Source organism: Mercenaria mercenaria, chromosome 1 (assembly GCF_021730395.1).
Source record: "Mercenaria mercenaria strain notata chromosome 1, MADL_Memer_1, whole genome shotgun sequence".
Classification (NCBI taxonomy): domain Eukaryota; kingdom Metazoa; phylum Mollusca; class Bivalvia; order Venerida; family Veneridae; genus Mercenaria; species Mercenaria mercenaria.
This window is the reverse complement of record NC_069361.1, coordinates 2,669,158-2,681,369: the sequence shown is the minus strand read 5'-3', so window position 1 is coordinate 2,681,369 and position 12,212 is coordinate 2,669,158. Positions and strand designations below refer to the sequence as shown.

Here is a 12,212-nt window from a genome sequence, read left to right as displayed (position 1 = left end):
TACCTTAACTATTCTGGCATATTTTACGCATCGAACTGTAGCATTCTTGGACAAACCTCGGGGGCATTTGTCACTAACAGTGCCATCTCTTGCTTGAGCTTCAATTCTAACTTTGAGAGTTATATATATTTGTACTTATCCCTTTAAAATGTCAAGGTCAGTAGTGGCTATTGTCAAGTTACCTTAAAGACACACTACTTACTAACTGTAACCTTTTGTATTTCCATAATGCTGTCTGACTAAAGTACATCTCCTATTACGCTATACTTAGGATCTGAAGACGTGCTATTGACAGCCTCGTTCTGACGACCATTCCGTTAGCCAGGCAGAAGGCTTACTTACTACATTTTGTAAGAATAAAAAATCTGTAAGCGACTGGTCCCGGATTCGAGTCCCTTAATCTTTGACATTCGAACAAATCGTCTCATTGGTTAAAATAAAAAAATAGAATTGCGAAAATAAAAAATAGCAATTCTGGAAATCAAAAATGTGCAGAAGACGATTAAGAATGGGTCATTCTCGTATCTTCGTTTAGAAGATCAAGTACTTCAGTCAGATTGTTCCATAATTGTAATTATACATTTTTGTATGGAGAAATGAGAAATAACAAGTGTCTAATTACAGTTTGACAGTAACAGATATAAGGCTAAGACAATGTATTACTAAATATATTATTCAATTAATGTAGTAGTATGCACGGTACTTCATGTATTAAGGTGAGTTTAGATCACACTGTTTCTATATACAGTGTAAGATAGTTATTATTCTATTTTTTTTATAAAACTATACTGAGAAGAGAATGACTGAGTAAGTTTGCAGATGAAGTTATGAAAAACCAGACTGAGCTTGTCCACCTGTCATCTTGTAGAATAGTTGTATGATACCAGTATTACCAGAATTATTTGCACAAAGTTCATGTGGGAGGAAAAGTAGACCACTAGGTATTGGTGGGTCTTTAACTCTTCTAACTTGTTAAATACCGATGGATAAAAATAAATGCTATAGCCTATAATTAACGGTCAATGCGAATACGTTAATGTTACACACCGATAGCCACACGAAAACTACATGCAGATATAGACTTACCACAGTTCTCTACTGCGAAAATCTAAAGTGGTAATTTTGACCGGGAATTCACGGCATGAATAACCTATATACACGTTATTCAGTTTAATGATATTGTTTTGTCCGCTTGTCATAAAGTGCTTCAAAGAAAGAGGCCAAAGAAATAGTAAAAAAAAAACAAGAAATGGTTCGACTCCGACCTCTATTAAATGTGTCGAGAACTTTAAAAGAAGAGGCGTCGATATTCTGAAAACCAATATGTGTTCTATATAGAATTAAATGTGCTTTTTATAAGTTTAGAAAGCTATGTAAACGTTTTTCGTTTTTGTAAAAAGAAATACACTTTTTTCAAGAAATCAATAATAGATAGACTTGATGGTATGCATGAAAATGACCCCAACGAATACTGTAGCTTAGTTAAAGAATTAAGGATAGAAAACAGCTGTTCTGATCCAGCTAAGAATGTTAGTTCGGAGACTTGAATTTCTCATTTTTTCTAGATTGTTTAGTATAAAAAAAGGAGTTTAAACACTTAGAAAATAGATTTAGTAAATTATTGGAAAATATTAAACAAGACAGAACTTTTACAGACTTGGATTATATAATTACTGTGGATGAAATTTTAAAAACCATTAATAGTCTAAAAATAGAAAATCGGCTGGGCTAGACTCTATTAGTAATGAGATGCTTAAAGCAGGTAAAACTATTTTGTTACCATGTATTAGGATATTTTTTAACCAGATTTTGTTCTGTGGAGTATACCCGTCAGTATGGAAGGTGGGTTATATCAAACCATTGCATAAGAGTGGTGATCCTTATGATGCAAGTCACTGTCAGTATATCAGTAATGCCATGTCTCTCTAAAGTGTTTAATTGCATTCTAAATACTAGACTTCAAAAATATCTGGATAATGGAGTCCTTAATAAGTTACAAATAGGCTTTTAACCAGGATCTAGAGCATCAGAACACGTTTGTGCTGTGTACTTTGACTGAAAAATATTTTAGTAAAGGTTCCAAAGTATATCCTTGTAATAACAATACGGGTAAATTAAGAACTCATGCTAAGTTTAAACAGCAATTTTGTAGAGAGACATACTTTAATATTTTACATGAAAAGGATTAAGAGCCCCACAGAAAATCGAACTGGGATCCCAGTTGGATGACTTAATCCCGGAGGGATGTTATCATTTCAGTGGAATGGAAATTAATTCCGGTGTGATCCCGATGATAACCAACCGGGGTTGGCGAGTAGATTCCCGGTGGGATTCCACTGAAAAGCATTTTGACTGCATTATTTTTTGTTGTCTGTGTTTTCATTTCAGCCCACCTCTGAATTTTTTAAAGGGCTGGGCTGGAAAAATATTTATTAATAAAACAAATTTCAGTGTTGGAACAAAAACTTTTTATTATAATTTAAGACTAATCGACTATACTATTTGCTGCAATCCTTAAGCAATGGGGAGAATACATGGAGGAAATTTCAACAGCCAAATCCATGTGCGTAACACGAAGTGTAATTTATGTCGTAAAAAGTGGTAACCATTTATTTCTCACACTGTTGTTTCAAGTGTGTCGTGTTAGAATCGAAATAACAAGTTCCCAATTGTGATTTATCGTAGAACAACCGCGTTTTTCGTTCTTATGCGAAACAATATATCACTTAGGCCTACGTGATATATTGTTATGCATAAGAACTCAAAACATGGGTTTTCTACTATAAATAACACTTGTGAACGTATCATTTCTTAACTGAACACATCCTCTTTTCAAATTCAAATTTAAAATTTTCGACATCATCGCATTCAACAGCTGCGATATCTGACAAAAAATCTCGTATCATGCGAAATCTATTTACAAGTGTCTCTATATCTCCGTGTTCATCTGCTCTCAGTGTTTCACTCACAACTTGCAAAACATATGCTAGAGATTCACAATGACATTTTGCAAATGTCGGCCATTGTGGAATGGAGAAGTGCTCATTTGTTTCTATAATGTTTCTGTCTGATACAAAATTAGGTAGGTTTTGAGCTTCGAAACATCTTGATAAATATTCTAGAACGTCAATTACACATTGACTGACACTGTGAGCTTTGCCACATTCATTTATATGGTGGAGAATGCCAGTTTTAAGATAGTAAGAAGAAATATACCCTGTTACCCCGCCTTTAAGCTGTTCTAAAACAAACTTCAAAACCATGTAAGCATGTCTATGCGTCACTGATGTTCCTTGTAAAGCCTGCAATTCAGTGTCATAGAATGATATTTTCCATCCTCCACACTTATCTTTGGCACTTTTTGGAAATAAAAAACATTTCTGTGGATATTCGAAATTGAAATTTGCTCTTTGTATACCCGGGTCCAGCTGCAAAACAGGATGAAAATCTACCTCGATCTCCAATCCTGCTTCAATCGGCACCCTGTCGGACTTCAAAGGAAATCCCTCTTTATCTGGATTCTCGGGACTGAACATTTCATCGTCGTTTTCCCTTTCAGATGGATTTATATAGCATAATCGCTTGTCTGATACTCTGTAGTGAATGATCTTGCACTCGTATAGTTTCTCTTCCTCTATATGACACATTCTCATCCCTTCAAAATCAGTTGTGCGTGGCATCCAGTGAAATTTCAGTTTTGTATCTGACACTGAAATGTCAAAACCCTTTGTCAACACAACTCTCAACGTTCCGGATCTCGTTTCGACTGTACAGTACGGGCAGCCTGTGCAGTTATTTTTACTACAGTTATGTTTGATAGTATCTATCAGTCTTTTGTGGAAGTAAGCTTTCACTTCTTCACTGTTTTGCTTTTCTTTCTTTCCAGAATCACGAAAAACCTGAACGCAGCCTTCAAGTTTGCAATGTTCACATGGATGTCCGAAATAAGTAGGTCCCTCGACCACAGTTAGGTAATCGTACTCTATACCAGTTGTTGTAATTCTCGTTTGTTCTGTCATACTTCCACACTTAGCGATATTACACCGACCTTGCCCTTGCACGGATGCAGCAAAACGATCTATCAGTTGAGACAACGCATTAGTCATATCTTTCAACTGTTCATTTTCATAATCCAGACTGCACTTTTCAATCACATCTTTACAAAACTTTTCCATTCTTCCCTGTTTGATAAAGTTTTCAACCAGCTTCTACAATAGAAAAATGATCAAACAAATTAGAACCGATAATAAATCGTGTAAATCACATCAGCAAGTGTAACTGTTGATACATATCCTAAGCTTAGTGTACTAAGTAATACTATGATACCGATATTTTTAGCGAGTATTAAAGAGTTCCATAAACAAGATTAATATATAGATTACAAGAGATTAGTTCCATGCATCATTTTCATTTCCAATACATTAGGAGCAAATCCGAGGGATATTTAGAGACACACAAGAAGGTTACAATAAAAACAATATTTTCTTACGTGACAGTGCGATAATGTGGGCGGGGGATTGGATACTGAGAAACAATTTCAAGATAATACAAAAAACTAAAAAGTAAAAGAATCTGTAAACGTGGGGTTGAAGTGGGACTGGTAAAGTAAACCCGGGTGGGGGACGAATTTAAGAGACGCTATCAAGAAATGCAAGAAAGTAAAAGTAAAAAAAAGTGTATTTGCTTTTTGACAGGAGGAATGTGAGGGAGGGACATATTGATAGGCAAACACACAGATGCGATGTATAAACAGAAATTCTTTATTCCCTTTTTCGCTTTCACAACAGAGAATAACAAAATATGTCAAGAAAGACAAAAAAATACATTTAATTCTGTATGCAAATATGTCTGTAAAAGTGTAAATTTATCAAAATGATGTAAACAATTATGAAACTTAGTTCATACTACTGGAATTATGATGACAAAGGCAAGTGTGAAGTGTCACTGACTTATGGTGTGATTACTGACTCGTTGACAATCGCAAACAGAATGTTGTTGGAAAAAAGAAAAACAAATTATAAAGCGCATAATGAGGCATAATTTCTTCAAAATGAAAGAAAAACTTATGGAATCTATGTCAATAAATTGGCATTGCCATAACAAAGGAGTGTGTGAAGTTTTATTTAGTGTAGCTACTGAGAGACTTACTTGAATCAAGTGAGGACCAGAATATTGTTGAAAGAATAAATACGTAAAAAGGAGTATAATTTCATGTAAAAGAAAGCAAGAGTTAGGTACCAATGTCATTCAGTTGGTATCATCACGGGGAAGGCATATTCAAATTTTCATCCAGCTGTGGTGAGTGATAACTGAGCCTAATGAGAATCGTTAACATCCACTCGAGGTCGGAGATATCACATTACGCCACAAAGAGCTAAAAGTAATAAACAATTGTAGATTTTTAGAATGCAAACCCGTGGGTTATTGTTGTTATAGTTAAATATGAAAGTGATATACTTATGTTGCAGTTGGGATATGCAGCGCAGCTCTGTGCATTGATTTACACTGGTATTAACTTTCAGTGCGAGTACTTCAAATTCGATATTTCTTTAGTACCATACAAAGTCATGCTTTAGTACTTTCCCTTTAACATTATAAAATATTTCATTACATTTCTTTTCTATTTCCTCTGCAATTTATAAATAAAAAATGCATTAAATCTTTAAATACGCATGCGAGAAACATTCTTCAGATTATCGCACCACTTGATATTTATAATTTTATCAATCATGTGCGAGCGAAGCAAGCATGCCTTTAGGTTGTAACTGCATAGGAAAACGTCAAAAACGTATGTTTGACAGATTGTGGGGTGTGGGGTGCGCTCCCTACCACCTCCCTGAATCCGGTATGAAACGAACACAATTAAAAACTTGTGTTTAAAGTGTGTGTTTAAAATAATTGTAAACAGGCGTCAACAAAGCGGATTTATTATTCTCAGTGTCTACGCCCTTGTATTTATATTAAGATCTGGTATAAACCTCTATAATCAAATTATTTTGTAACGTCTTATTTTTTTTTGCCAGGATGTACAGCAACATTTGTTTTGTTAATTAGATGTATATAATATCATCGTTCTGACAAAATACATTTAAAGGTACTGATCTCCAAATTTTGGCTAAAAATGATCTTTCTTTAATATTGAAGTTTAGTCATATTATGAACATTAGAACATGAGCCATTCTTAAAAAATGCCAAATCTAGATATAAATATGCCGAAGGCGGGAATCAGACCTGGACAGAAGCGGCAATAAAAGTTTCGACCAATAAACCACATAGGAATACACTTAACACTTTTCAATCGTTAAACATAAATCTTGATAATTAAAACAGTTTACCTCCGGTACCCCGTTACAAACGCTTTTCAATTTTGAATGGAAAAAAGTAGTAAAAACAACTTCTTCTTATGTTTTTCCATAACATATAATCTGTCAGTAAGTTTCAAAGCCTTCTTGAAAAATATAGCAATAATTTTCTGATATCTAAAAACTGTCTTTCTTTTTTGTTGTGGTACGATCTGGAGGTCAGTGCCTTAAAATATATCAAAATTGGTTAGTTTCATTTATGACCTACCTGGTTTTAAAAACGAGATGTATCCGGTATCCAGTGCTTACATGGTAACGGATGCTGTATTTATAGATTTAGCTAAATATTTATCATAAGGATAGTTCTACACGTTCCTTTACCTCCGCACTCTATGAATTAACACTTACATGTAACTGCCTCTGATATATATTACTACACTAGCTATATCCTCTTCTTAAACTGTTTCAAGCATATAATCCGTCTCTGTGTGATTATTCACTTAGAATCTTTAGAAATATTTATCAAATGTTTCTCAAACAATTTTTGCTGATATCTTTCAATAGCCCATAGAATTTTATTTCCCATTACCTGATGCAAAAGCGATTTTTAACCGCTCATTTGACTGACTTAATGCTCGTTTTGACTCAAGTTGCCAGAATTCAATGAATGTAATCATCCTTGAATATCGTAATGTGTAGTTGTGGACAGTTATTGTTAAACTAACAGATTTGTAAATGACTAAGTCATAAATTCAATAGGGAGTAGATCAGGCACAACTGCTGATAGTGGGTACTGACTATTTGATATAAAACAATTAGATCTACATTTTCGTTAATACCTTACAATCATCTTTCAACAAGAAAATTTAACATGAGTCTCAGCCTGTTGTAAGAACACATTCAGTTTGGTAGTTAATTATTTATTGTTATTGGCTACAAATTATATAAATAGTACAGTCTAACATGGCTGGATTTGATTATCAGTTAAACAAAGAAAAAAGTCTAGCTTTGTATATTCTGTCAACGCGCGGTCCGGTAAGAGAACATTATGACGATAATTATAACGTCAAATTGCCACATGACGTCCGGTTTATTACTACTTTGATAAATGAATCGCAGAAAATCTTTTATTTAATTATTTCAATGACCATATCAGAATGAAAACAATCAAGGTCTTCTTGTGGTTTGTTGTCTAATTTACCACGATTCATCGTTCATATGCTTCGATATTTACCCATTCGGGCTAACGCCCCCGTGGTTCAATTCCTACACGCAGGGGCATATTGACGATTTGACCATTGTTCACCAGTATGATATTAAATACGATTGACTTTAGTAGTATATGCAGCTCTTTGGCCCCACGACTGCGCAGGCGCGGCGGCCATCTTGAATCTATGACGTCACGCGCAGCGGCCATATTGAATTCTATGTTTAGAATGACATCATCTTTCTATTTTAAGAATGGCCTCACTTTGCTAATAATATCTCCCTGAAGTATATAGAGTTGACTTATATCCACAATTTAGGGCGTGATCGCGCACATTGAGGGTCAGGTGCTCAGCCTAGACGGGAGATAACATGAAAACAAAAAATATACATTAATAATGTTCAATTAAAAATCATATAGATTTATCTATAACCTAAATGAATAAATACATTGTATGGTAAACAAGGAACTTATTAATGATAAGCAATATATGTATCACATTTTTAATTAAAAACATTAAGCTTTATTTAAGATAGCTATGTTAGAAGTAAAGTTAACTGAAAATAAAGTATTACATTTTTGTCGTCGATGTTTCCTCCTTGGCGTCTACTGACCAAATGACTCCAATCATAGGTGTATTATCCCTAAATGCGCATGCTCAGACCTATTTTTCACAATGACTTCATAAGCTATATTTAGATAAGATCATGAGTGAATCAAACGTGATCATGGTCAGAATGCCTAGCGTGTGTTGATTTAAGGCCGGATGGCCGGACAATAAAAACTTCAGCGTGAAGTCCCCGGGGTCGAATTTGTACACGGTATTCCAGACTACTTGAATGATTCCCAATATATAAATGTTAATTAAAGGAACCTGCTGGTCTTTGACGACTTGATGACTGAAGCTAAATGCGATGAAAGAATTACTGATCTCTTTACCAAGGGCAGTCACCACAGGAACACATAATTTTTTATTATGTCGTATACCTCACCCAAAATTTGTTCCCTCAAGGTAAAGCTTGTAGGGATATCGCTTTGAATACGCAGTATCTGGTGCTATTTAATAATCCTATTGACAGACAGCAAGTAGCTACATTGGCAAGAAGAATTTACCCTTCGTCTAGTAACATCTTTTTGAAACGGTTTGAACGAGCGACATCAAGACCGCATGGTTATTTGGTAATAGACATAAAATCGAGCACCCCAGAACAACACCATTTACGTGATAACATTTTCGAGGCAAACAATCCAAAAAAAGACAAAACTAACAGATGATGAATATAAACAAGAAGACTATTTCAATGGAGGATGATACTTATCTGACAAAAATGATGAAAAGGATGAAGATGAGGAGGAGGATTATGATGATCATGATGATGATAGTTATGATGAAACAGAAAATAGGAATAATGACACAAGCTTTGTAAAGAAACGATCTTTGATCAAGGGACCTCCCGGTAAACGTAGAAAAGTTGAGATTATAGAAGAGCGATCACGTCGTGAGATTTGGGATAAGCGTTTTCAGGATCCTCTCAGACAATCTATTAAAGAACAATTTAGAGCTAAAGTTAACAACTATACAAAACAAGGGCTCACTTTTGAAGAAGCTTTCCGTCGCACTGCTAATGACAGATTGCCTCAATTAAGAAAGAGACTGAGACAAAATTATGCCCGATTTCTAATTGACTTTTATGAGCTACAAAACGATCCTACTCAGCAGCAGATTCTACAGTCGGCTAAGAAACTAAGAAGTCAGCACAGCATGACTGTCAAAGAATATATTCGACAAGCCATTGCACTTAGAAAAGACCTTTTTGTTGAGTTGAAAGCAAAGAAGAATATTCAATGGATGATAATAAAGAAGCTGATGACGATCAAGAATCGGATGATGAAGAATGAACGTTGTAAGAAGGATTGGCGTGCTTTAACTTTCACCACGCCAAAATGGGTTCCATTGAAGTATACGGGTACCGTATGTACCGAACCCTGAAAAATGGTATCAACACTTCAAAGACTTGAGGGATGGATACGTTTGACCAGATCATAAGGGTCGTTACGTAGTAGGTAGCGGTGCTCATCTTAGAAAAATGGCCGAATTAAAAGAGGAACAAGAAAGGGAAGCAATGAAACAAGAACAAAAAGGGGAAGATCTCCCAGTAGTAAAACTTGTGACACCCGTAGCGCAAGCGGTTGATATTGCTAGGTCGGAAATAAGACGGTCACGAAAGCATAGAGATCTGAAGCGACATAGGGATAAAATGGACACAACTATGAGTCATGATCTGGACAGTCCACGACGTAAGAAATATAGCGAAAGCATGACCCAAGATACTATGGATTGGAATATGGAATGATATTAAGGTAAATATTATACAATGCCTGCTGACTGTTACAATTTACTCACTGACACTCCCATTGTGCTTACTGGTATAGTAATCATGCATGCTGGCACCTTTAACACGCTTGTTGACAATGATACCACGCTTGTTGACAATGATACCATGCTTGCTGACAATGATACCATGCGTGCTGGAAGTTACAACTTCTTTGCTGCTTAGACCCTGATGTTTATATCATAATTTCATTTGGCAAAATGACAGTGCCGTGTACCGTATTGGAATATTTCAACATGCTATGGTTATACTGGTTAATCTGGTGCATCCAAGAACAAAATTCACGAAGTGATCAACCAGTAAGGAAAATGTAATCAGGCACTAGACAAAATAGGAGTAAGCATAATGTCATTTCAAAAGTATATGTCACATTTTGATAACAGGGGGCGCTATGTTCAAGTGGTCGTGTTTTTTAATCCCCCGCCACAAGTGGTGGGGGGTTATAGGAATGGTCTCCGTCCGTCCTTCCGTCCTTCCTTCTGTCTTTCCGTCCGTCTTTTCGTAACACTTTCGTGTCCGCTCCATATCTCCTAAACCCCTAGAAGGATTTTCATGAAACTTGGGTCAAATGATTATCTCATCAAGACAATGTGCAGAACCCATGAGTCAGCCTTGTCCGCCCAAGGTCAAGGTCACAACTCAAGGTCAAAGGTTTGAGCCTTCCATTTTGTGTCCGCTCCATATCTCCTAAACCCCTAGAAGGATTTTCATGAAACTTGGGTCAAATGATTATCTCATCAAGACAATGTGCAGAACCCATGAGTCAGCCTTGTCCGCCCAAGGTCAAGGTCACAACTCAAGGTCAAAGGTTTGAGCCTTCCATTTTGTGTCCGCTCTATATCTCCTAAACCCCTTGAAGGAATTTTATAAAACTTGGGTCAAATGATCACCTCATCAAGGCGATGTGCAGAACTCATGAGTCAGCCATGCTGGCTCAAGGTCAAGGTCACAACTCAAGGTCAAAGGTTTGAGCCTTCCATTTTGTGTCCACTCTATATCTCTTAAAACTCTTGAAGGATTTTTTATAAAACTTGGGTCAAATGATCACCTCATCAAAACGATGTGCAGAACTTATGAGTCAGCCATGCCGGCTCAAGGTCATAACTTAGGGTCAAAGGTTTGAGCCTTCCATTTTGTGTCCACTCTGTATCTCCTAAACCCCTTGAAGGATTTTCATCCAACTTAGGTCAAATGATCACCTCATCAAGAACACAATAATCAGCCATGTCAACTCAAGGTCAAGATCACAACTCAAGGTCAAAGGTTTGAGCTCTGTATCTCCTAAACCCCTTGAAGGATTTTTATGAAACTTGGGTCAAATAATCACCTCATCAAGACGTTGTGCAGAATTCATGAGTCAGCCATGTCAGTTCAAGGTCAAGGTCACAGCTAAAGGTCAAAGGTTTACCCTTTCACTATCCATAGCAGTGGCGGGGGATTTAGCTGTCTTTCAGACTGCCTTGTCCGTACTTTGAATAATTATTTGCCGGAAAGATTATCGAGGATATCCGAATATGTATAGAGATCTAACAATAGTTACTTCCCCTTTTTGCAAATCGCCATTTGTCTTAACTTTATTTATTTTTAATGTTGCGTTTATTTACAAGTGACGTGTTATATAAATGGAAGACTTACAGTTTGAAATTCCTGAGATTTCACAAATTAAACTGGCTGTTAAGGACAGAATTTTGCAGATTTCTAATAATGTGTTAAACTGTCATTTTGAACATGTAGAATATGAACTTGAGTCAGTGATGACTGTTTTGACACTTAGCCAAGAGCTAATTAAAATCCGTTATAGGCCGGATATTCCCGTTACCTTTCGTGAAAACTACGAACTTGCGCCCCCTGGTATCAAAATGTGACGTGCAATGTTGCACTTTGCATTATGCTTACTTTCAACTTGCTTAGTGGCTGATTGCATCTTTCATATTGTGTGGTCACATCGTTTATTTTCTTCTGTGAGCATTGTAACTGTGCAATGTTGCTTATATACAGTCCCGGCATGTTGAAATATTCCAATACGGTACACAGCACTGTCATTTTGCCAAATGAAATTATGATATAGACATCAGGGTCTAAGCAGCAAAGAAGTTGTAACTTCCAGCACGCATGGTATCATTGTCAGTAAGCATGGTATCATTGTCAGCAAGCATGGTATCATTGTCAACAAGCGTGGTATCATTGTCAACAAGCGTGTTAAAGGTGCCAGCATGCATGATTACTATACCAGTAAGCACAATGGGAGTGTCAGTGAGTAAATTGTAACAGTCAGCAGGCATTGTGTAATATTTACCTAAATATCATTCC

At 36.1% G+C, this 12,212-nt stretch overlaps 1 protein-coding gene across 2 annotated transcripts; it reads right to left on the bottom strand.

Moving 5' to 3' along the window:
• Positions 1–233: 233 nt before the first annotated feature.
• LOC123544576 (uncharacterized) lies at positions 234–7,002 on the bottom strand. 2 transcript variants are annotated; one of them, XM_045330650.2, is made up of 3 exons: positions 6,571–7,002; positions 5,239–5,374; positions 234–4,208 (listed from the first exon to the last, which is right to left on the bottom strand). In XM_045330650.2, the coding sequence occupies exons 2-3, from the start codon at positions 5,245–5,247 to the stop codon at positions 2,805–2,807; spliced, it is 1,413 nt and encodes a 470-aa protein (XP_045186585.2). In that variant the 5' UTR covers positions 5,248–5,374; positions 6,571–7,002; the 3' UTR covers positions 234–2,804. The 2 variants fall into 2 exon arrangements, with proteins under 2 accessions (XP_045186585.2, XP_045186586.2); XM_045330651.2 differs by lacking the exon at positions 5,239–5,374.
• Positions 7,003–12,212: the final 5,210 nt, after the last annotated feature.